Source organism: Lathamus discolor, chromosome 1, assembly GCF_037157495.1.
Source record: "Lathamus discolor isolate bLatDis1 chromosome 1, bLatDis1.hap1, whole genome shotgun sequence".
Lineage (NCBI taxonomy): Eukaryota > Metazoa > Chordata > Aves > Psittaciformes > Psittacidae > Lathamus > Lathamus discolor.
The window spans coordinates 86,038,223-86,062,922 of record NC_088884.1 but is presented as its reverse complement, the minus strand read 5'-3'; the positions used below and the strand labels follow the sequence as shown (position 1 = coordinate 86,062,922).

Here is a 24,700-nt window from a genome sequence, read left to right as displayed (position 1 = left end):
AGATATAATCCACTGCTCTTCAGTTCATAGCAATGGACTCGCTTAATTTTTGGCATCTAGGTGTGTTCAGTGCTAGGGCTACACTGACAGTATGGAGACATCCTGCCCAGGAACACCAGAACTGAAATTACCCATACAAATTTGAGAATGCCAGGATCCAGAGCCAAACTTAGGCCTAATTTTGATGGGAAACTGACACATTAAAATTAAAGCAGAGTTAGGAACTGTTCTGATTTCCTCCAAAGTAAACTGCAGATGTGTCTTTGAGTGAGTGTGGCTACCAAAAAGACAGATAAGGATATTAATATGGAAACACTTTTTCTCTAAGAACAGAAGTCCTTGGTTGATTTTTAAGAGGCTCAAACAGCCCCTTCATGAACAATAACCTCCTGAAATTCCTGACATGCCCTGAAATAACTAATAGAGAAGTAAAAGTTTGTCCAAATTCACAGCACTCTGTACGAGAGTGCTGAACCCTCAGTCTGCTCACTGCTCACAAGTAGTTGCGTTGTGGTGCTTTTTCATATCAGAAGTCCTGCTGATTTCAGTGGGACTATGTTGATAGCAGGTCACCACTGAGAGTGTGCAGAAGTTAAACAATCTGTTCTACTCTTCCAGTGTTAATCTCTCTAGGAAATCCCACCTTCACCAGCCTCCCAGTATGTGCTGGCGCTGCCTCTGGTGGATATTTAGTTGCTAATAATTATTTGCTATATAATAATATTTGCTCTATAATTTGGATTTGGAGTTCAGTACAAGTCCCTATAGTTTTCTAATATAGCATACATTTTTCTAAAGCTAAATATAAGGAATGACAGTTTTATTACTAACTTCCCATGCTCCACGTGAAAGAGAAAATTCTTACCAAGAAGACAATGTTGGTGTTCTGATAGAGTGCTCGAGCTACACAGATTCTCTGTCGTTGTCCGCCACTTAAATTAATCCCCTAATGAATATAATGGATCAGAAATACCCATCTTTGAATAAACATCATGATAAGACTTTGGAAACGTGATTTTTTTACAATTGTGTAGAGTTGAATAAAAATAAAAAGCTTCATTAAAATGCTAATGCTGTTGATAAACAAACATAATCCTCATATAACATCAGAAGAAAAATTATTACTCAGCAACTAATTACGGGTAAGTGTAAATTATGAAGAGCTTCTTTAAGCACAGAAGGCTTCTTAGATTGAAAAATGCAACCAATACTAGCATCAAATTCTGCAGGCAGAATATAGGAGACTGATCAAAAAATACCATTTGAGAAACATCTGAAGAAGGAAAATATTTCCAACTTTTTTTCAGTAATCCCTGGTAAATTACAATTCTCTGCCAGGCTGGAAGCCCGATACAGACTTGATCTGTCTGAGTGCCATCAGAGAGCACCTTCTTAATACTTAGTCAAAGCAGACAAAACCGCATTTATATTATTTACCCTTTCTCCAATTTCTGTCTGATCACCAAATGGTAGTAAGTCAATGTCAGGCTGCAGAGAGCATGCATCTGTAACAGCTTTGTACCTGTAAAAACAACATGAGCATTGCAATTGCTTAATCAGCCACTTACTTTGCTAACATAAAAGCCTCCAGCTTGAATTTGCTGCCAATTAATTATGGCTCTGATGGTTGGGTAATTGCAAAAATTAATGGGGCAAAATGATTATTCAATGACTAATCATGGAGCATTGTAAACTAAGCATCTAAAACTTGACATTTATTAGAGATCTTTATTGGCAAGCTTGCTTTTCAAAGATTCAATTATGTAAGTTATTGAGTACGTTCCTCCTTATCATGGAGCTGTTTCGCTAGACTCCAGAGTATTTGAAGCCATTTTTCAATGTGCTATTATTTTTTCCCCTTTAGATGCCCCTTCATTTACTTCTGTGTGATATTACAGAACAAATACATCCTTATGATCTTGCCAGTACCAGGAAAACACTTGCAAAACCTTGAAATTTGTTGTTAGATTTCTAGGTCTGTGGGGTATTGCAGATGATCTGCTGAAATGAGATTATTTGAGTGGTGTAATTCAGCCTGGCCCTTTTGGTATGCTTGAAGTTAGGCTGACGGGTGCAGTAGCTGAAGAATCTGGTCCCTGAAATTTTAGATACTTACCTGGATTTTAAGATATTTGCTAACTTTTACCAAGTAGGAATGGAGTCATACATGTTAACAAAGCGGACTCTGAGACGAATGAGATGTATTTTTAATAACTTTAAACAGAGAGAGTGTTGCCTTTGAAAACATCAGTCATTTGTTTTCCTCAAACCAAGTCACTTTTTCCACTGCATTTGTCAGCTGACCTTTTCAAAGGACACAAGAAGCAAGTGCTGGATAGGAACAACAGAAGCCATGCACCTCAGCTTTCACACTCCTTTCTCCTGTATTTCTCCTGTATTTCCTTGAGGCACCCTATCTTCATACATGCAGTGTTTTTTTGTAAGGTGGTTACTCCAGTAACTTGATCACAGCAGGATTAGCACATAAACTCAGTGGAAACATGCCTAGAATCCCTATTTCCAGATTCCTCTGGCAACCTCAGGCTCCATTAAACAAAACAAAAACATGTCAGTAGTCTTCAAAGATGGGATTCATCTCACCTAACTTTAGCTGCTTGAAAAATACACATATGGCTTCCGCTGTATTCCACGGAGAGCCACTGATGTTGTGTGATTTCTCACAAACATCTTAGACATTCACTCCGGTTGGAAGGGGAGACTCGAAAGACTGATTTAAAACAGAAACCTTCCCTTGGGATGGGTAAAGTCAGGTTAGCTAAATCTACCTCAGTGCTATTGTGCATTGATATTTTTTGGAACCTACAAACTTATTCCAGAAGGAGAAGCCAAAAAACCTTTTAGAAGAAGCTGCCAGGTGTTTTTGCAAGGAAGTTGATACTTACCTCTGCTTATTGAATGGGCTCCCAAAGATAATGTTTTCCTCCACAGTTGCATTCAGCAGCCACGGCTTCTGTGCTGCATAAGCCACTGAGTATCTGTTTCTGCTGCAGACAGATAAAGAGCATTAGTAAAAAGCAAAGCATCCATATTATGAAATGTCTGAAAATCAGTTTAAAATTACTTTTATAAATGTGCATTCATAAAAATACAGGGAAACATGTAGGCCAAGCAACTGTTACAAAAGTGAAGGGAAGGATTTAAGTTAGATTCTTTTGTTAGAACAGCACCCACTCTCATCTGATGGCAAAATCTACACTCTCGGTTGTATGCTATTTTATACATGCCTGGTACCTACCTCAATCTAGTAACTGCAATTTCAACCCAAAGGCAAATTATAAATAATCAAAATAAATTCTCATAAGAATAGATATTTGTTGTTTTGGGTTTTTTTTCTCCAACATCATTTCAACAACAGGTAATTAAAAGGTACTGTTCTAATGGCATTGGTACACTTGACTTGCTGCTTTCTGAACTTTTAGATTCTTTTACATGGCCATACACACAAAATACTTCTTTCTTAGTGAGTGCTTTTTTCCTTTAAGTCTGTAGATCTTCAGTGGATTAATATGATGTTGGAAAAGAAGGCAGTTCAATACAGGTTAGGAAGGAATCACTATGGTCTCTCAAGTATTTATTAGACATACTTTAAACGTGTTTAAATACCTAATGACGTGTACAATAGGGATATGAAGAGTCTTTACTTCTGGTGGTTTTGCCTATGGATAGCAGTAAAAAAGGTCATGTAATTTCAGACATTTTCCTAAGATGCCCAAGACACGTGAGGAAGGTGTTATGAACTGGTACCAGCTTGTGGATCTGAACACCCATCTTCCTTCTCAGTCTCTTTGACAGTATTTCTTCCAACCAACCATTTGATACAGCTTTGTGTGTAAGCATCTAGGAACTGCTGAGAGAGAGGGTGCTAGAGTATGAGAAATAGCTAGTTAGAAGCAGCCAGTAGTATCCCCAGAATTTTAGGAGTTTTAGCAGTTCAGTATGTACTAGTATGAAATCTGCCCTCAGGGTTATCAGGTGTGATCATGGTAATGGTGTGGGCTCCCAACCACAGCTATGTGTGCCACTACTCCTCTATCATTTATGACATGTTTTTAGTTTAGTTTGTCCTTCTTTGCAACTTGCAGGCCCTTTTTCCCTAAAGCTAGGGCTGGAGTCACCACTTGACTTCAGCTGGAGCACAACCAGCTCCCTTTCTTGCTCCATCACACAACTGTCAAACTGGGTTACAAGCAACACGAAACCCAGTGCTGATCAGAAAACATGCAATCACATGGGAGAGTACATGTAATGATGTCTTACATCTGAAGTCCTGGCGTGCAAGATACGGAGCACACTAAACTCCCGGCGATGTCAAATGGGAGCTGAGAGCACTGAACATCTTTCAGACAAGACTGAGGTAGTGGTACAATGGCTGGAGAAGATTGGGATCCACTAGGTTTAACACAATCTGTCGGTTAATCATATGGTAAATGATCATCGACACAATAAGTAAACAGAGATGGCTGAAGGCTACAAAGATGAAGGTTTGAGGAAATTCTGAAGAAATGAATGAGTGTATTATTATACACTAAAAACAGAAATAATACCTTCTGGGTGCTTCAAAAGAAGATTCAGTTTCATTTACACTGTAAGTTATGATAAATGACATTTAGTAAGCAGAAACTACAGAGAATAGCATTTTGTGCTAGCTTTACATAAACTGGAGTTAAGTACATATTTTAAGGACTCAACATCAGTTTATTTTTTTGCTGTTGTTGCTCTTAAAGGGAAAATAAACAAGTTCTAAGTAAAAGTGTAGATCTTTTCTAAATACAACAGTTTCATATCTATAGTGCATAGTGGCTAAACAGGCAAGTTATGTTATGAAATGTATTAAAAATGAAAAATGTATTGCAAAACCTATTAAAAATAGAATTACTAATACTGCCTGGGCATATAAAAGGTTGACAAGCAAGTAAGTTAGCTTCTTCACACAGACCTGCAAAAGTTGGCAACTACTGTCAAATTTCCCCTGGAGCAAAGGTAAGCTTTGCAGATACACTTTTGAATCAGAACAGATTTTGAACCTGTTTACAGCACTAAGGCTGCATCAAGCCATGCATGGCACTACAACACATAGGCTTTCCATGTCAACCTCCACTTCTTAAGGGTCATATCCATGAAATATGTTTTGAAAAGCATGCAATAGCAGTAATAACATGGATGACTTTGCAGCTCCCTCTGTTAATTGACTTAATAACAGTGTTGAGGACATGAAATGGCAGTCAAAGCAGCTCTGGATCAGCTATGTGGCTTGGCGACACATCACTGCAAAGTGCAAAACCTAAAATAGTAAGTTTATGCCAGGTAAATGGAAGCAGGCATTAGAGGGGACTAGAAAACTGATACTGATGTATTATTTGACTGACTTAAAAAAAAAAAAAAAAAGGAAACAAACAAATCCTCCTCCCCCAAGTCTATGAATTGTCCAGATGAAATATTTTACTGCTGAGAGAGAAATGTCTGCTTGCCTGCTGGGATACCAGTAACTGCAGCTGCACTTGTAAGCAGAGGATCCAAGTCTGGCAAAGGGCATAAAAATTATAATAGCAGAGCCCTCGTAATGCCAGACTTACGTATTATGCATCTTCCCAAAATGCCAGAACTGAAACACGCTCCTTTCTTTGCTGCACATCAGCTCTCTGAGAACTTTGATAATTCATGCCTCCTAAAGGACACAGTAAGTGTGTTCCCTTCATGCACCAATCAACAGAGAAGATTCTATGTCAGATGTGAATAGGCCCTGCTTGGTTATCTCAGAAGAACTATAAACTGAAGCTGAAAATAAACATTCCTTCACTAGAGTTGGTCCTTTATTCAGCAGAAGCTTCCAGTCTTCTCTACAGTGGAAACAAGTTACAAGAAAGCAAAAGATGGATTCTAAAGAGAGATTTGAAAGAGGCTGGAAATTAGGTCAAGCCAAACAGAAAAGAAGACAACCTAAATTTTCTCTGTTGAAAACCCCCAAGCTTTTATCAGCAGAGCATTTGAATGGTAAAGAAAGGCATAATGCTTTCGTGTATACATTTGGGAGTGAACTCTAAAATACAATTTAACAAAAACTGGACACAGCCTTGGAAGACTTTTTGCAATTCCAAACCAGATTTAATATGCTTGTCATTATAATCAAATAGATTATCTGAATGAGTGTTTAGGATCTCAGTTTCTTAAGCACTTCCTTCTTGGTTTCTTCTTTCATTCCATGCTTATCTTGAAAAATACATTTTCATTCTCCCAAATTGTGAGATTTCTGTGAGAACCCACATTCAGTAATAATCTCATGAATAAACACGTGAGATTTTTACTGAACTGGGGCCCTCACAAATAAGGACATGAAGTATTTGGTCTTATACTTCATCACTCTACTGACTCTGAAAGAGTGATGTGATTGCAGAGCATGGGAGTGGGCTAAAACGGAAGCTCCTGAGGTTTTTAAAAAGAGTATTTTATTTGCCCACTGGGATTAGTAATCTTTGCTTTAATTGTTTTATTTATTGAAATGCGGCTATTTATACTGATTTTTTATCTGTACTATAAAATATACATATTCCCTAAAATGCGGCATGATAAGTTCAAGTCTGAAACAGTAGGAAAGACCAAATTGATTAGATGAATTAGTCATTTTTATAAGATTTTTAATAGATAATATAGATACAAATTTAAATCAAGGTTTTAAAGAAAAATCAAAAAGAAGTTTTGATCACTTTTAACTTTAAGCTCTGGACTTTTAAAAATAGACTAATGCATCTCTAACCAGGCCTGGATTCCATTGGCCTAAAAAATGCAGAGGAAGGAGAATAAAGGGATAGAAAATCTCAAGGATATCACTGTAAAAGCAGAACAAACCATCTCTTCTGCTAATATAGTTGAGAAATTTGAGGCAAGACAAGGACCAAACACCTACACAAATGATATAAAGCACAACAACCTGTCTGCATGGAAACCAGTTCAATGTGCAGAAAATGTGTACCAGGCGAAGGGCTTCCATTTAGCTACTCTTCCCTGCTTGGCAGCTGGAGACTTTTCTGACTGTTCAGCTTGGTGTGCATGAGGGGAGTAGATATCTCTGCATATTCCCCACATCTGTTCCTGAACAGACTTAATAACTGAGATCTGAAACAACATCAGCTGAACCACTGCATCCTGACAGCTTATGCTTCAGTGTTTAAGAAGTTTCTCTACCTGATTGTGCACTGGGAAAACAAAAGCTAGCTCCTTCTCTAAGGTCTGTAATATGTTTGAGGCATATCTTTCATATGTGGGGAAGAACCGAGATCTGGCCCATAAGATTTACCCTGGCCAAGATCTCTTACAGAAAGTTACATTAAGACGCTTTCTTTCCTTAAGATCTCAAACCAGTGTCAAACTTAGCAGCAGGACATACAGCTCTCACTGCAGTCACTCACATCAGCAATAGGGTATTCAAGCCCCACGATGGGCTTTCACAATGATGCATTACAGGATTACCACAATATAATGGGCTGTTATATTGTGTTATAATGTTTCCATCATTACTATTACTGTGTTACTATACTTGAATTTACTGGGGAAATCACTTAGCCTGCATTTCACCCCTGGATCAGTAGCTGCGTTAGTCATGCATGTGGAGTCACATGGAAAGGGATTTAAGAGTGTAAATAGGACCTTTGTTATGGTTGTGTAAAATACAGGATCCACTTGGTTAAATACCTGAAGTATCCTTCTGTATTCATCTGTCTGTCAGGCAGTCTGAAATTATCAGCAGAACATAACTGTGTTTGCATCAGCTATATCACAGTATCAAATTGTAGTTTGCAATGAAAAAAAGTCACTCAATAGGGCCTGAGATGCTTGCTAAAACTTCAGTTGCCTTGTTATGTACAGACTGCTAATCAACTGACAATATGATCTTAATCTCTCTCAAACAATGTGAAACTTATACAATATTTCATAAACTTCCATGAGTATCTTTCTAAGATTTTCTCTAATATTCCCAAAATTCCATCTCTTTCTACAGGAAAAATATGAGCATTTTTCAAATATATCTTTGAAAACAATTGTGAGAATAATTTTAAGGTACACTCTACTCATTCATTGTATTTTAATTACTCAGAAAAAAATGCCAGATTGTGATGTCAAAATCTTCACTATATATCCCAAAGAAATTAACTATGATAAGACACATGTTCATTTTCCTTCAAAGCTTAAACTCGCATATAATTAAAGTTACTCTTGCCTTGGCTCCAAGTGTACCTGCTACTCCAGTGAGATCATATGTTTAGAATAGCAGTCAGTGAAATATAGCTAGAGAACAAAAATGCCACGCATACTAGCACAGGAAAAGCAAAAAAAAAATCCAGCTTGCAACACTGCTGTAAGAACAAGATGACAGACGAGGTCACTAGTCAAGGGATGGGGCAACTAAATATTGGTCTCTGTGACAAAATTACCCTTTCTCCTTGAAAAGCTAATTAAGAAGAGTTTGGCTTGGTAGTTTAAAGGAAACAGAATTGATGTTTAAAATCAAAGAACAAGCCTTGAGGTTACAGCACATCCCTTTCACTGCTTCTGCCCTGCCTAGGCTGTAAGTGTAGTTGCTGCCCCACTTGGTTTCTGTAGGAAGTTCTCATTCACTGGGTCTGAATCCATGTGGATCCCAAGGCCTGACCTCGCTGGCAGTCCCTCTTGAGCAACAGCTTCTTCATAGCCTTTACTCTTTAGGTATTTGGCATTCTCAGGCTGCTTTCTGAACATGTTACTGTGAAGAGTAACACTGACTTCCATAAGCGAGGCTTGGGCAGATACCAGGGAAGTGGAAAAGCATTGCTCATGTGTTTTTTGTTGTATCACCTTTTCTTTTCCAGCAGCAGCATCACTGAGTAGGCAATACACCCTTTCGAGTATGCTGGTGCCCTACGCATACTACTTGACTGAAGAAGTTCCATCCTGTCATGCTTTCACTGGTGCATACAGTAGCAGCATAACAATGCTGACTTCAATTATAGTGAGTATTGAAGCCTATTTGATAGCAGGAATAGTATATCCTTTCTATTCAGGTCATTTGCTAGGTCTAATATTAGATATTAATCATCAGGCTAGCCTCTTTCTCTTCCTGAGGCATTTTGTTCTGCCTGCTCTGAACCATGGCAAAACAGCAAAGAAAATCCTCTATAAGTTCACAGGTGACTTATTCCAGTGAAGATCTGGGTGATAATAGTCATTCAACATGCAGTTCTGAGACATCACGTTCACCTTTTTCACAGCAAATCCCAACTACCTCCTTCTTAAATGAATATAGGAATTAATAGCTATATGAAACATACTTGCTCCAGTGAACTTTTCCTTCCAGTGTCTGCATCTCCCCCAGTATAGCAAGTAGAAGTGATGACTTTCCACAGCCAACCTGACCCACAATCATTGTCATCTGACCTATGATAATAAGAATAACAAACGCATTTTCAAGAAAGGAAAAAACCTCAAGTCGACAAGGCCCAAACAGATCCAGCTCTAGAGCATTTGAAATAGTTGGTTAAATTTGCTAGCATCCACTACATAAATGGTCAATATTGCATGTATTAATCTATGGAAATATGCATTAATGGCCAGTAAAAGTACACACTAATCTCCAAAGGAATGAGACTACTACTTTGGCATACTTTATCACACGTATGGGACTCTTGTTACTGTATGGAAGTTATTTAGGGTCAAATGATACAATGTGGGGAGTGTTTATCCAGTCTGGGGTTGCATGTAAATTTGGGCCAATCTAATAAGTGACCAAAACTGAAAGAAGATCCATTGCTCTCTTCTGTTTTGCTGTACTCCTCCTTCCCTCCCACACCACCTTCCTATTGCAATGGTACTTCTCAGATATTCCCAAAAACGAATTCCCAACTCACTAACTGTGCTAGCTAGTGCATTTGCCAGGTAAGCTTCTTGCCAGCTAGGGAGTTACGGGTCTTATTCCTTCCAAGGGAGGAAATCTCTTAGACTGGCACATCCAGCTTGGGTACCCATGGCCTTAGATAGTAATTCCTTCAAGCAAAGACCTTCTGCTGGTATCGTATGGGGCACTGGGCCAGCACAAAGAAGTGTTCATATATTTCCAGGACACCTAATGCTACAGTGAAAGAAGTGATACAGACTTTGGGACAATTTAGTACTTACATTACATCAAAAATGTGTCAACCTAAAGTAGTAAGCCGTTTTAAAACTAAGCACTTGATGAGACATAAAAATAACAGACTATTTAGGTAGGAATTCTAAAGCATTAATAATGACTACCACCACCGAGGATGCAAGAAATTACAGGAATTCAGCTGGACAAAGATAAATTCTTTGAAAGAGAAAATAATTGAGGATTTCTTGACAGACAAACTGCATGAGGCTCAAAGAATTTTTTGAGATTAAAGCAGTTGTGAACTGAGAGACTGTAATGTTGAAGAACAGTAGGAGAAGTATGAGTTCTGTGTCCCTGTGCATGCACTGGTAGCCACTGCTGGAAATAAAATACTGAATTAGATGGACCCTTGATTTGAATGAGTTTGGAGCTCTCCCTCATTCCTTTTTTTTTTTAGTCTATTAAAAATAATAATGATTTTTTTTTATAACCATCTTTTTGATATTTATTCTTACTCAACTTTGTTCCTGCTATTATAAAAACTATAAAAACTATATAGGTATATAAAAAATGTAATTTTTTTTTGCTTATTTATAATACTTTAGGTATTCTATTATATATATTATGGGTCGATATTGTATATATATTATGGGTCATAGCTACATGACCAATACAGTTCATGATCTTGTATACATTTTTAACCTTAATTTTTTCTTATAAAAATCTTAATGTGTGGTTTTGTGTTTCTCACAACATCAAGGAATGGGATTAATAACTATTTAATATTACATATTTCATGATTGAGGTATGCATTTATCCTACCTGTTGGGATTCTAATGTTTATGTCGGACAGTGTCGCTAAACCACTTCCCCATGAAAAGTACCCATTGGTCACCTACAAAACAGTTACCATATGTCAGTTACACAAACACATGAGCAAAATGAAAAAAAAAAAAGAACATTTAGTTTGGATTCAAAATATGTTACTAAAATAAATCTCTGCTTAACAGATGTGGTGAGGTAGGCTTATAAACAAAACCAAATCCAAAGTTAGGTTAGTAAAGACTGCAGAACCCAGAAAAGTTTGTGAATGTTATGTACACAAGTATATTACTGTATGAAACGCAATAAAGGGATGATCTTGAGCTGAACTTTTTTTACCAAATATTTTCATTCTGTCAAGTGTAGAATAATGATCGTAAGACCTCACAGGTGATAATATAAATAGTGTAGCTTATCAAGGAATGAATCACTCTGCATATTGTGATATATAGCCACTTGTGAATGTATTCCCAAAGTACACATAGAATATTCACAAGGTTTACGCTGGACATAAGTAAAATGTTCCCTAGTGGACCCTCCCCTTTCTGCGCAAACTTCCTGACAGGGCCATGAAACATTCTTTGCACAGAGCACATATATGGGGAAAAGTTGGCCAACATGACTTAAAATACTGTCGTAATAAATGACACCTCAATAATAATTGTCAAAAAATGACTCAAAAGTTTTGTCTTGGTTCTAAGAGTGAAAGAGCAGTGCATGGAGGGAAAGTAAAAAAAATGTGTATTAATTTCTGCATTTCAGATTGTCTAGGTTTTGTTCCTTTTGTTCCTCTGATGATGCCTCTTTGTTTCCTGGGAAGACAGGGAATATCTATAAAGACCTCGTCAGCAGCTAATTCTTCTCACTTAATTTTTTGCCAAACTACTAATTTATTTAGGGGCTTGTTCACACAATGGGCAATTTGCCTTTGAAGAACAGCACCATCTGTTCAATTATCTGCTGGGCACTATCTGGTACTGTGCAGAGAGACCTACTCCTTGTAAAGAACGAGACAGTATTTCCAATGTTACCACCTTGATTGCAATATCGTCTATCTCCACAGGACGTGTTTGCTTCTTTGTTGGCTGCTCATAGTTTTCAAGCTGATACCTTAAGGGCTGCCTCCTGCTGATGGCCTTGGTGTGCTGCATAGTGAAATGAAGAAAGGAGAAAAGTTGGAATTCTCCGGAGAGTATAGCATTTGGTTTCCAATAAAACAAACAATCCATTCCCTTTCTTACCACCATTCTAGGTGAGAAGAAACCAGTGCTTTTCAACATCTGTGATAATAAAGACACACTACTGTGATGCACATAGGGTAATGTTTTTAACACATTTACTGAAGCACAGGAAATATCTGATTTTTGGTTTCCCATGCATAACCATCCCAAACTTCAGCTTTCTCATCCTCCTCAAACCGCTAGGTAAGTCTGCCCCACCTGAGGTATCTCGAAACAAAACTGTGTCAGTAAAAGTGTAATGACATGCAGTTACCAGTTTGGTTATTGCAAGCAGAATAGCTACAGGAGAAAGAAGCATATCAAATTAGCTTGTGCAGAGTACCTCACTAATGCATAATAGTGATTATGGAACTAGCTCGTTCAGAGCTACCTGTGGTATTCGCGAGTGCCACTGTATTGAGCTAAATTGGTGTAATCTTAGTGATTCCTTATAGCTGGGCTGTATACAGTGATTGATTTAACCTGTACAAATATTACCTTTAGTTTTCCCTCTCCTCATCATCTAGACTTTGTCTCTCTCTGTATGGCTAAACAAAAGGTGGACAAGCGTAATAAAACAAATGCTGAAACAGTTTAATTTTTGTTCCCTTAATTATAATTGCTGACCCTGAAAAACATTCTTTCGGGTTTGTAAACTAATTTAATTCACTCCAAAATAAAACTTATTTTGTGCTAATCCCTTCTTTCTGTTGTTGTCTACAAGTTTCAGTCACATTTCAATGTACGTAATTAGACTGAAACAGGTGAAATATCTAGTTTTAGAAAAATGTCAAAATGAAAAAAATGCCCAGCTTTTCCCAAATCATCTCTCTTGGGTTATTTCCCCCTTCACATTTTACTCAAATACACTGTATGTTTAGCACTCCAGAAAAATAATTTTGGAATTCCTATTTCACAAAGTTTGGTGTTGTTTTTCCCACCTCCAATTCTGAATTTCCCAGAGTAGGAATTGGTCCTACCTAAAGATGCTCAACGTATGATGGGTTGCACTGGTAATATATGGTATAATCCCCATTAGTTTATGATCACAGGAAATGCATGAATTTGAACCATGTGCGAATGTGTTGGTGTGTTATGGGTTTTTATAACTACTGGCACTTCAGCAATGCTTACATGTGTTTGGGGGACCCTTCATGTCACAGAAAAACAGAGATCCTGACATAGGAGGCAAAACTGGTTTATATAAGTCAAACTAAAAGCCAAAACTCACAAGCCCTATCAGCTTGGCCAGTGGCCTTGTATGGGGCTATATGGCCTCTCTGCTTTGAAATTCAGTGTCATAAATCAGAACTTACAAGTCCCGTGTGCTTCTTACAGGATTCATAAGCTACAGAGCTGTCCCCTCCTCTCCAGCTGTCATCTCCAATCTCATCACTCAGGAGAAACTCATTCAACTTCTGTACACTTGAAAGTAAACAGGACAGTGAGTTAAATAAATCCAGGTTTCCATGAATACATTTCCATTTTTGTGCAGTTCAGGCAGCAGGACGTATCAGAAATATTCCAAAAGAAGTTCATAGGATTGGACTGTCTGCCACCCTGATGGCAAGTGACAATTTACTTCTGTGGAGGAAGGACACATGAAAATAATTAAACATCATCCTGGTAGCTGGGAATGAAGAGGAGAGCTAGCCATGTGAGTGGCACTAGAGCTCTGTGAATATCGTTTCCACCTTGGCAGACTTATCTCTCTGTGCCTTTCTCATGCCTACACACAGTCATGATTCATAACTGAGTCATTCACCCACCTACATCCTCTGAAAATGACAATGCACTAGCTGCACCCTGAACATAACTTTTGCACAGCTCAGAACAGCCATGGCCAGCCTTGGAGAAACGCAGCAACAGCTCTTTTTCCTCCTTCTTGAAACTGTCAATTGGGAAATACAGCACACAGGTTCAATTCATTCTTTATTGCAAAAAGATCTGGCTGTCTTTCCTTTGTTGGAAGGAAAATTTGTATGTCTAACTCCCATACCAGAATTTCAGTCTTAAATAATTGTGCCAAGCAAGAATTTATTCTTGTAGAAGATGAGAGACCTTGTTCTGATCATCTGCCTGAGAAGACATCAACCATTACTTTGCATTTGAATGATCTGAGAAGCTTTCAGGGTGTTAGAACTACTTTTTAACATAAAATGGAGATTCTGACCGAAGTATAAGCACCTAATCATAACACAAATGACTGCATCACTCATATACATGTATTTGATTAATGACACAGCCATGGGGTGGCCAAGCATGCATTCTTCATTCTTCACTTGGGGGACATGATGTTCATGGGAGAAAGATGTTAGGAAATAAATTTGCCAAAGAGTAATGTTTGTTTTGGCAAATATGGTCTTAGGGGTGGCCAGCAGTGTTAAGGAAAACGTACACACCATTTTGATATTAGGACCATGTTAAACATAGTGCATAGTGCATAGGCTGGGATGATTTATGAAGGAGCATTGAGATTTTCCACTAATCAGAAATCATTTTAAACCTAGGGAAAATGTCTCATGTGGCCCTGCTGCTGATCTGATAAAACTAAACCATATTTAATTATACGTATTTCTTTAAAGTGAGTGTGATGCTGGCAAATGACAGCTGTGGAGGCTGATGTCCCCATGAGTACTATTTGTTATTACTGTTATCCACCAAAACCATGCAGTGGCAGCTGCAATGCAATACCTTGCCAATGTCCCTCAGTCTTGGCAAAAAGGAACTGTTTCTGGGTGGGAAGATTAGTTCTGTCTTTACATCCTGCTAGTCCTTGGCATCTGACACATTAATGCCAGTCAGCTGTCAGTTTGTGCCTCATGGGGCATCCTGGCACTGTGTGTGTCTACATAACCGCCCCATGAGCATCAGCTGTTCCATACAGACCTCTGATGCAACAGCCAGAAGTCTGAAATTTGACTTACTACCAACCAGCTCCCTTGACATTAACTGCTCTATAGCCCAGCACACAGGAAGTTGTTTTGTTGGGCTGTTTGCAGAAATGAATGCCTGGAACATACTTGTTTCTGATGAAGCAACACGGTTCATGAGTTCCATTTTGGGTTTTTTTAGACCTTTTCCACTTTGTGCCAAATTTTTCGCTGTCCTGTCATGCAGATTTCTAACCCTCACAGATGAAACTCCCAAATATCTGCTTTGCCATGTTTCCTCTCCTGCATCTCTTTCCTGTCATTCAGGGGAAAGGAATTTCCCCTGTAAGAGAAGTCCTGTTTGGTTCAGTTTCTTTGGATTAATTATTTGATTTAATTATTATTTGATTAATTAATTTCTTTGTCCAATGTTCCTCCACACATTCTGTTTCCTAAAAAGTCCATGCTAGTGCTAGAATATGAGAATATGGTAAATATGAGCTCAAGACAATACCAAACTCTCCCTTAAAGCCCAATGCACACTTTGTGGAGATAGATAAGAGTTAAGCCAGTTGCTCTTCCTTGAAGCAGCAAGGCCAGTCTTGCAGGTAGAAACAACCTTTGTGTCTAACCCCTTCCCTGTTGTATTACTGAACATAAGTGCCCAAGAGCTGGACAAACTAGAAGGTCCCCTTACCTTATGATAGCCTTGACAGCAAAGCGAACCACCGTGGAGAGCAGGAACAGTGGTGTGACCAGGATGTGAAACAATGAGAGTGATGCAAAGGCCTGGGCGGGCTGCAGCTGCTTCTCATTGGTATACGCGTAAGTCACAAAGGTCTGTCACATCACAAAAACAGCATGTCAGGATAAGGACTCTTGAAAAACATGGACAAGGACAGCAAGCAAAACATTTTACTCAGCTAAGGCCAATAATTATGTATCAATTTATTGGGAATCCCAGTAAACTGAAGATAAACGTGCCTTCTATTAAAGAGATTTTAAAAACTTGACAGTGATTTCAAGAGATTTACACATTTAAGAATGAAAAAAAATTCTTTGTAAAGGTTTGTAGTTGACTTTAGGGTTTAGAGGAAACACACAACCCATAAAAATCATTAAGAATCTAATAAATCTTACAGTTTTTTTCACAGAGGCAGAACTATGGTCATATTTCATCCAGTTCTGGTACATGCTGTCAGCATATTCTGAGTAATGCCCTCAGAATTTGGTCTATGAAGACTCCTTGCTGACCAGCATACCATAGTTCCTATAGTTCATTAGACTGAGGTTTAAACATGGCCATTTTTGTAAGAAAAAGTGAAAAACCCCATATCTTACTGCAAGAACAGCTGCTATTGGTATGGCCGCATTCATAAATACTGTGAAAGAGAAATAAAAAAAGGATCAGATTATATGGAATAAGAGAAAACAGTTGTACAATTAGTTGTATGGTGCTAGAAAAATCTAATTATTTCCAATTCAGACAACTGAAACTCCCAAAGGAAAATTGCTCTGCAGGAAGAAGTTTCCTTCCATGACAGAAATCTTAAACACACAAACAAATAAACAAAGGAATTATCTCATTTGCATACTTTAGTGAACTGGGATAAAAAGTTTTATGTGTGGACAATTATTATGCAAAACAACCAAAAGATTACGCTCTGAGCTTTTCTACATTTCAGAAAGTACAGTTTATTTCAGACACTGATCTTTGCTGTAATCAGAGCTGTTAATATTATCTGGAGTCTCCTTACTATAAAGCAACTCATAGCTGTAATGTCATAATGAAGGTGACAGAAAACTTGCTACAGAACAATCACAAGACATGCTCTGTATTTTCAAGTTTCGTCATTTATTAGTCATGACTTCTTATTTTAATCACATTGCACACACAAAAAATAGTGTCATAGGCACAGCTGTATCTCGCTTTAGTTGAAGTCGGAATGTTGACATGAAGAAGTGGATCCCTTTCTGAGCACTAAAAACATACTTACTGGACAGAGATGTGTGAAGTGCAAAGGTTTTGAGACTGGTGAGTTCCTTCATTCTCGTTTCTTCCACGCTAGTACAAAATATGTGCTCCCAGGCATACAGCTTTAATAACTTAATGCCTTTCAATATCTCATTGGTTTTCTTTAATCTCTCAGTAGAATAGTCCTTAATTTCAAAAGAAAACAAGGATAAGACATTGGTTTGTAGTTTTAATGAAATGCTTTTTTTCCTTCTGTTGTAAAATTCATTAAAGATACATAATTTCATTTGTTTGTGATTTTGTATAGGCTTTCAGTTGCCATACTGAGTAAAACAATATAAAATTCCATGCTCTTTGGAGATACTAAAATGCTTACAATCATGAGGGGAAATTAAGTGACCCTGTTCTGAAAAGTAAAACAAATCATCTGAATCCTTCAAACAGAGGATAAAACTCAGGGAGGTGAATTATTAAGTCAATGATGTCTGCAACAATAGACAGAAGACTACATGTGTGTAATTGCTGATACAAGATCCATTCTGGGATTCATAAAACAGGTAATGAATATAAGTGAGATGTTTATTGGAGAAGGACTTTTTACAAGGGCATGTAGTGACAGGACAAGTGGGAATGGCTTTAAACTGACAGAAGGGAGATTTAGATTAGGCATTAGGAAAAAATTCTTAATGTGAGGGTGGTGAGGCACTGGCACAGGTTGCCCAGAGAAGCTGTGGCTGCCCCATCTCTGGCAGCGTTCAAGGCCAAGTTGGATGGGGCTTTGAGGAACCTGGTCTAGTTGAAGGTGTCCCTGCCCATGGCAGGGGGGCTGGAACTGGATGAGCTTTATGGTCCCTTCCAACCCAAGCTGTTTTATGATTTATGATTCTATGATAACAGAATCATAAAACAATTTTAAGTTTTGGTAAAATCATAATCCAAAAGGTGTTATAAGTCAGAGGAACTTAAAAAAGAGCAAAAAGAAAGATTCAGAGTATTTCTGAAATTATGCAAAGATAGATCCTTTGTTGGTATAAATTGGCACAACTCAACAGGACCTAAGCATGCTGAAGATTAGATCCATGTCTAGAATCACAGAATCATAGAATCATTTAGGTTGGAAAAGACTTTTAAGTTCATCCAGTCCAACCGCTAACAAGTGCTCCACTAAACCATGTCACTGAGACATCTACATGTCTTTTAACTACCACAGCCTGTTCCAACGCTTGACAACCCTTTTGATGAAGAATTTTTTTCTAATATCCAATCTAAACCTCTCCTGGCACAGCTTGACGCCATGTATGTATAATTTGCTTACTGAATATTAAAATAAAAAGGACCTTTAAATATTTGACAACTCAAACATCAAAGGTTGATTAAAAAAGTTCAAGGGTTGTGAGAATAAAGTTAAAAATTAGACAAAGTACCAGAAAACGTTTCTAATGGGTGAACTAAATTAGACAACAACGTAAACTTACAGCACTTAAGAATGTACAATAGATATTAATCCAGCAGTATCAGCTGATTTTTAGAGAACACCAAAGCTTGGGGTGAGAGCATAAGGTCTCTAGCCATTTTAGGGGGCAGTTGTACACATTCCCTAATAATGTCCTCTTATAATTTAGCAGTCATATATACTATTTGCTAACATCATATGAAATACCACATCTGAATGTAGGAATAACACCCTTCATGGAGTTGAACTGAGATGAAACTGTGCTAGCTGGGTGAAAAATACTCTGCGTAAAGAAGGCAGGTCAATGGTTGTTTTTTTTCACATTCTTGTCTGACAAATGTTTGGAAGGAAGAGATACTCACCCACAGAAAAACAGAAAGGGAGAGACAATGGAATTAAGAGATGGCTTGCCCAAACCTCCACAGTGAATGCTCCCTAACAAGAACGGAATCTAGAACTCCTGTTTCCCTGTTCCCTGTCATTTCTGGATGACAAATGCCACTGAAATAATTTACTTACAAGGGTGCTCTTCTGAGCCTCAGCCAACTTTGTAGCTATGAAGTACTGTATTGGAGCTAACAGTACAATGACAGCAGCACCCACCAAGGCACTCATTCCAAGTAAATTATAGAGTAGGATCACACCCATTATTATCTGTGAAGAAGAAAGCAACATGGGAAAAAAATATGGATTTCAGTATGCCAAAATGATAGCAAGAAAAAATATTTGTTATTCTAATAAACAGTTAGATGGTTCCAAGGAATCAGCTGAGCCCATACTTCAGGAGGTCATATTTGGAAAGTGTGGGAAATTAACCCAGAAGCCTTTATTTTTTACATTAACTGCATAGTTTGTGTTACTGCCTAGTAGTTCTAATTCCAGATAAGGTTTCCACAGAACTAAAAGAGCACTAAAATGATGGTGTTTTCCCCAAGGCATTTTACAGAATCACTGGCCTCAAGTCTTATTTACATGAGAGCTCCTTACATCACTGTGGAAGTATTTAAAGGTCTTAGGACTGCCGTAAATCACAGCTGCGTTCTGTTGTATTGGTCCTCTTGCAACTGGAGACAGAGGCACATCTAAGAAAGGCACTAAAGCACAAAGCAGATGTGCAGGGAGTGACACAAACCTGAACTTGGTCATCAGTGCCATGCAGGTCTGTAGGAAAATACCAAGATGCTAGCTTAGCCCTGCGAAGAGTTTAGGAACACTTCCCACAAAGGTTTACCTGGGAATGGCTCTGATGAAACTACTGTGATTCTGGTTTCCAAGTTAATACAAGCTATACTAAGCAAGTATTTTTATTAAAAGCTCCGCTTTGTGGTACAGAGATGTCCTCAGTGATAACAGGGCACAGAGAACTAGTTCCCTATTTCTTATTTTATTCTTATCCTCTTTTAAGTCAGTTCTGTCTTTAAATCTGCCTTATTATTATAAAATATCAGAAATAAGGATCAATAGAGTTCAACATTTCAAAATCATTATTAGCTCTTCAGGTTTCTGTAATGTAAATTAGCATACCTAGATGCCATTCTCTTGGCAGAATAATACAAGTTACAAGTAGTAATTTGTACTTGGGTAAACTAAAGCCTTTACTGGGGGACTGATCTTGCAATGAATTTTTCCTCTTGGTACACAATTTATTTTCAAAGAAAGATATATATATATGTGTGCATATATATGTACATAATACAACATATATATAGATGCCATATATTTTCTTAGATTCACCCCAATCTTCAGCAGGCTATGGCTATATTTGACCACACTGGATGGATGTAAGTTCAGTATTTGCTACAAGCTGTTAATCGTGGAATATTCCTTGAAGCTCAGCTCCTTTGCATAAGGCAAGGCAGGACAGTCCTATCACCTTTTCCAGAGCGGTATAATTATAATCCAGCTCATATTTACCAAAGATTAGTTTCTACCTTTCTTTTTCCAAAAAACAGCCAATAGAGTTCATCAGGCAGAAAGACATATTACCACAAAATCAGTGTCACTGATATCAGCTACATCATATTTTGAGAAGGAAGAAGTATTCACCTTTTAATTTTATTGTTGAAGGAGAGGCGTAAGGCAATTGCTACAATTAAGAAGTAAAGAGCAGAAGGAGCAATGTATAGCCACAGATGCTCATTCACCAAATGCACTCAAAAGGTGCAAATTCATGGGTGAATCATTAGGAGCTTCCTCAAGCCAGTGTTTTATAGTAGTGGTGAGGAAGGCCACTACTTTTCTGCAGCAGCTGGGGCAGAAATTTAACTGAAGAGACAAATGAGTGGTGAATGTAGGCTACATGCAATTTTTCACTAGGCAAACCACCCATTCACTGAATAACGAAGTATATCAGCAACAGTTCCAGATAAACCTGGATGTAAAACAGTGACTTAAAATGAAACCCTCTGTATTATGTTTAATTTCCGCTACCATGTAATCTTTTTAGTCTTTTTCTCCAGAAACTGTTTTATGACTTTCTAAACCCTACCTGATCCATTAGTAATAGTAATGTTAGTAATATTGCTATTATAATAAATTACTGATATAGTGTCAGGAATTTCAGCAAACAAATCTGCTATAAGAGTGGGTTCTATCCCTTTTTAAACTTGTATAATGTCAGCAGGATCACTCATAACTAAAGACCGTGCCAATCCCATCACAAAATGAAAATTCTGAAGGTGCTACAGGAGCCCAAGCTTCATGGAAAATCAGCATGGCTTAGGTCACTACATCATTTAGAACTTCTGAAGGTTCCTTTCAGGCTAATAATCTTTACCTTTCCTTCCCACAGATCTGCCTACAGATCTTTCCCAGCCTGGTTAAGAACCAGACCTTTACAGTAAGTAAGCCTGTTTAGATGAGAGCTCCTCTGAACGTTTTGTCCAGTGCATTGTCAATGCTGCTGTCAGTCACTGAGCAGGATTCAATTGCTTTTCACTGCTACCACAAAACTCAGTTACAAGTGGGCACTGCAAATGTAATATTTAGTGCTGGGCAGATGCCTGTGATGCTGCCATGTGGCAGAAGTAATAGCAATGACTTTTGTCAGAAGTGGAAGAAATATGAACCAAGAAAGGATGACAGGTCATTATTCTTAAAGTCACAGACCACACCTGTGACATGGAAATCTTGCTCACAAAGATCCTTTCTCTTCACTGGCCCTCAGAGAGAGACTCCCAGCCCTTGGAGGAGATGTTGGGCCACATTTCTGCTTGTTAGTTTTCCTCACAAATGAGTGTGAAGTCGAGGTTCCCCTCTGTTTTTTGCAGTAGTCTCACAGACATATACTCTTCAACAAGGCTGGAGGATCTCTGAAATCAGGCTGTTATTTTGATGCTCTACCTGAACAGGCATTGCCCACAGATTGGGGCACAGGAACAAGAACCACATTAATTGATTTGTTTCTATGGCAACCAAGTTATTGATTTGTCCCAGTGTCATCTCTCCCATGGACAAGTTGGATGTAGAAAGCCTCAGGATCTTATTATATATCATTGCCTGCAGGGAAGGAATAAAATGGAAGATATGAAAATGATGTAATTATAAAACAACAGTAGCAGCAGGAGATTTCGAACTGTGGTATCAGTCTTTACCTAAGAAAGCCCTTCTCCCAGTCTCTCACCTGAGACAGAGAGAGAGATGGAGATAGAGCGAGAGAAAGCACAAGAGAGAGAACTGATTTTTAAAAACTCCAATTCCTCTTAAAAGCTTTGTTGCTTAACGCAGACCTAAAATAGAAAATAATGACAACAAAACATCAAAATTTAGGAGGCAGGGCAAAGATCTTTTTTAACAAACATCTGGTGAGCCTGCTTTTCTGTGGCATGGTCTATCAAAGAGATACTTGTTTCCAATATGACAGTTAAACTCATGTTACGAAATTCTGATCAGGGTAGGTACGTATTCTTTTGGGCTTCTCTCCTTTACCTATTTCCAAAATAGGAACCTAACAGGGTTGAAAATTAAACAGGACTTCTACCTACCAGAATTTTCAAGATAAATATTGTGAGCCCCGTTTGCAGCTATGACCAAAATATCAAACACTGAAGCTTCAAGGAAGTTTTTAAAAATAATTTTTTTGGCTCTGTTTTGTCCAAGAGCAAGGTAGATCCTGATGAATTAATCAGAAATGCCTACAGACTATGAAGAATTGCATCAGCTGCATATGGTCATAAGAGTCCCCATTTTGGTAAGAGAGAACCACAAAAGCACAAGGAAAGTTTGTACTATCCACTCTGGGAGAAGGCAGAAAATGTTTGAAATGACATCAATCAAAGTGAGCACAAAACTAAAAAGAAGCTTCCACCCTGAGATGATATTCCTATGATTAGTTACATCTGGCAAAGCATCAGTTCTAGCTTCTATTTTGCACTCGGTGCTGCTGCTGTCTGTGGAGTTTGGTCTGCCACAACCCACACACATGCTGAGCTGGAGCTGCTGGGTCCAGTTCATAAATGTGACTTTCACAGAGGGTTAATGGGCGCTGGTTTCAGAGACAGTTTTGCAGATGAACTGCTCTTGTCTCATCTCACAGGGCTCAGTGCAAAAGGGCATAAATACTCAGGATCATTACTCACGATACATGGACCATGTTCCCATAAAACATAGCTCAGCCAAGGTACTCTGCAGATGACTCTGTCCACAGTCAGCAGAAGTAACCTCATAAGCAAATGAACAAAACAGATGGCAGAGCCAAAACAACTATCCTTATATACCTAATGTCATCTGCTATGTTCTTATATGCACAGAGTGAGTATTAAACTTCAACATGTAAGTTAAGATGGGCTAAACTTTTAGCAAAAGGAATTGCTGGCATCAGTTTGGCTATGCCAGTGATACTACTTTTCTGTATAAAAATACATATAGTTTTCTGTATAAAAATAGAGTGCATATCTTCCCTTAAACAACTGTTATCAAAGTCTTCAGATAAAGAACAAATGAAAGTACAAAGCTGGAGCTATTATTAGTGAATTTCTTTGCAGATCATGGGAACATATTTGCTCACCAGTAAAGCACCTCGTAGGTTGATGCCAGTCTCTGTAGTCACATAATAGGATGCCTGCAGGAACGTCCTCTGCAAGATAAGGGCCAGGAAGAGAAGAACTGCTAAAACATAAACATTCCTGAGGAATTCCTCTGAGGAAAGATATGAATTTGATGGATCCTTCACCTGAAAAGACAGGAAAAAATTCCCAGGCTGAAAGTCAGAAAACACAGCACTGCACCAGCTACTAAGAAGGAGAAAAATGACTGCTACTGCTGAACCCAGGACAGTGGCATAGGAGGGACTGTATATCCTTGAGACACTGGAATTTCAGTTATTGCAATAGAACACAAAATATTGATGGTATTATGGGAAAGTTACAGAAGTCAGATTTCTCACTGTCCTATGCATCAAAATCATTTGAATACAAATTACATACTCTATGCATGTTAAAAGACTTGGAACTTAACTTTTAGCAGTTCTAAAATGAATTTCTTATAGCAGGAAAGTGATAATGAGATCACCATGTCTGCCTTATATTTAGTTTCTCCACCAAATTCTGATGATTTGTAGATGATTTGTAGGATAGAAATGCTACTAAGTAGAAAATAAACCTCATTCTACCTGCACCACAAAGAAGCTGCAAGACAATTTTTATTAGTATATGTGATTAATTACTTACATTGCTTTTGCATATTGTGGAAACAATTCCTTCCAGAATTATAGTCTGGAATTCTGAATAAAATAAGAATATATATGCCAGTACTCCCCACAAAATAAGGTTTAAATGCCTCAACAGGGGCAAAAAAAACCCCACCAAACAAACAACTTTATTTGTTTTAATTTTCTGATATTTATGTTCACCGTTCTGCTCTGTTTCAGGCAGAAAAGGAACTGAACTACTGCAAGGAAGGCTGTTCCTTTGGTATTTCCGATCCAGCTGGAAGCAGGATATACACAAATTCTTTAAAAAAGGAAAGAAGGATAAAGCCTGTTCTACTGAAAACTGTAATACCCAGCCTGATTCTGAGATGAAAGGTTTGGGAAGCAACCCGTTACCCACCCTCTTGAAGATTCCTTCATCTCTCTGGATTACTGTCAGCCACCATGAGCCTGCAGGCGGGAGAGAGGTGCTCCAGGCCTCCCAGGCTCACCTCACTGCAGTGGCCCCAGCCTCTCCTCACCACACACTCTTCCCTTTGCCACAGGCAGCTGACACCCAAAAGGTGTGTATAAGCACCCAAAAGTCTTTTCAA

The 24,700-nt window shown here is 38.2% G+C and overlaps 1 protein-coding gene across 13 annotated transcripts in view; it reads right to left on the bottom strand.

The window, feature by feature from the left end:
• The window catches only part of ABCC9 (ATP binding cassette subfamily C member 9), a 70,868-nt gene that overhangs the window by 26,397 nt on the left and 19,771 nt on the right, over positions 1-24,700 (bottom strand). For 6 of the 13 annotated variants that reach the window (XM_065684250.1, XM_065684241.1, XM_065684266.1 and 3 more), the window contains 15 exons: positions 23,466-23,630; positions 21,803-21,958; positions 18,980-19,114; positions 17,030-17,192; positions 16,374-16,414; positions 15,730-15,872; positions 13,476-13,584; positions 11,974-12,084; positions 10,940-11,012; positions 9,321-9,426; positions 7,708-7,746; positions 4,566-4,604; positions 2,904-3,005; positions 1,438-1,522; positions 866-946 (listed from right to left, as the gene is read on the bottom strand). In XM_065684250.1, coding sequence (XP_065540322.1) covers positions 866-946; positions 1,438-1,522; positions 2,904-3,005; positions 4,566-4,604; positions 7,708-7,746; positions 9,321-9,426; positions 10,940-11,012; positions 11,974-12,084; positions 13,476-13,584; positions 15,730-15,872; positions 16,374-16,414; positions 17,030-17,192; positions 18,980-19,114; positions 21,803-21,958; positions 23,466-23,630 — 1,548 coding nt within the window. The remainder of the gene's footprint in view (positions 1-865; positions 947-1,437; positions 1,523-2,903; positions 3,006-4,565; positions 4,605-7,707; positions 7,747-9,320; positions 9,427-10,939; positions 11,013-11,973; positions 12,085-13,475; positions 13,585-15,729; positions 15,873-16,373; positions 16,415-17,029; positions 17,193-18,979; positions 19,115-21,802; positions 21,959-23,465; positions 23,631-24,700) is intronic. The other 7 variants (XM_065684302.1, XM_065684312.1, XM_065684329.1 and 4 more) reach the window with 5 other exon arrangements.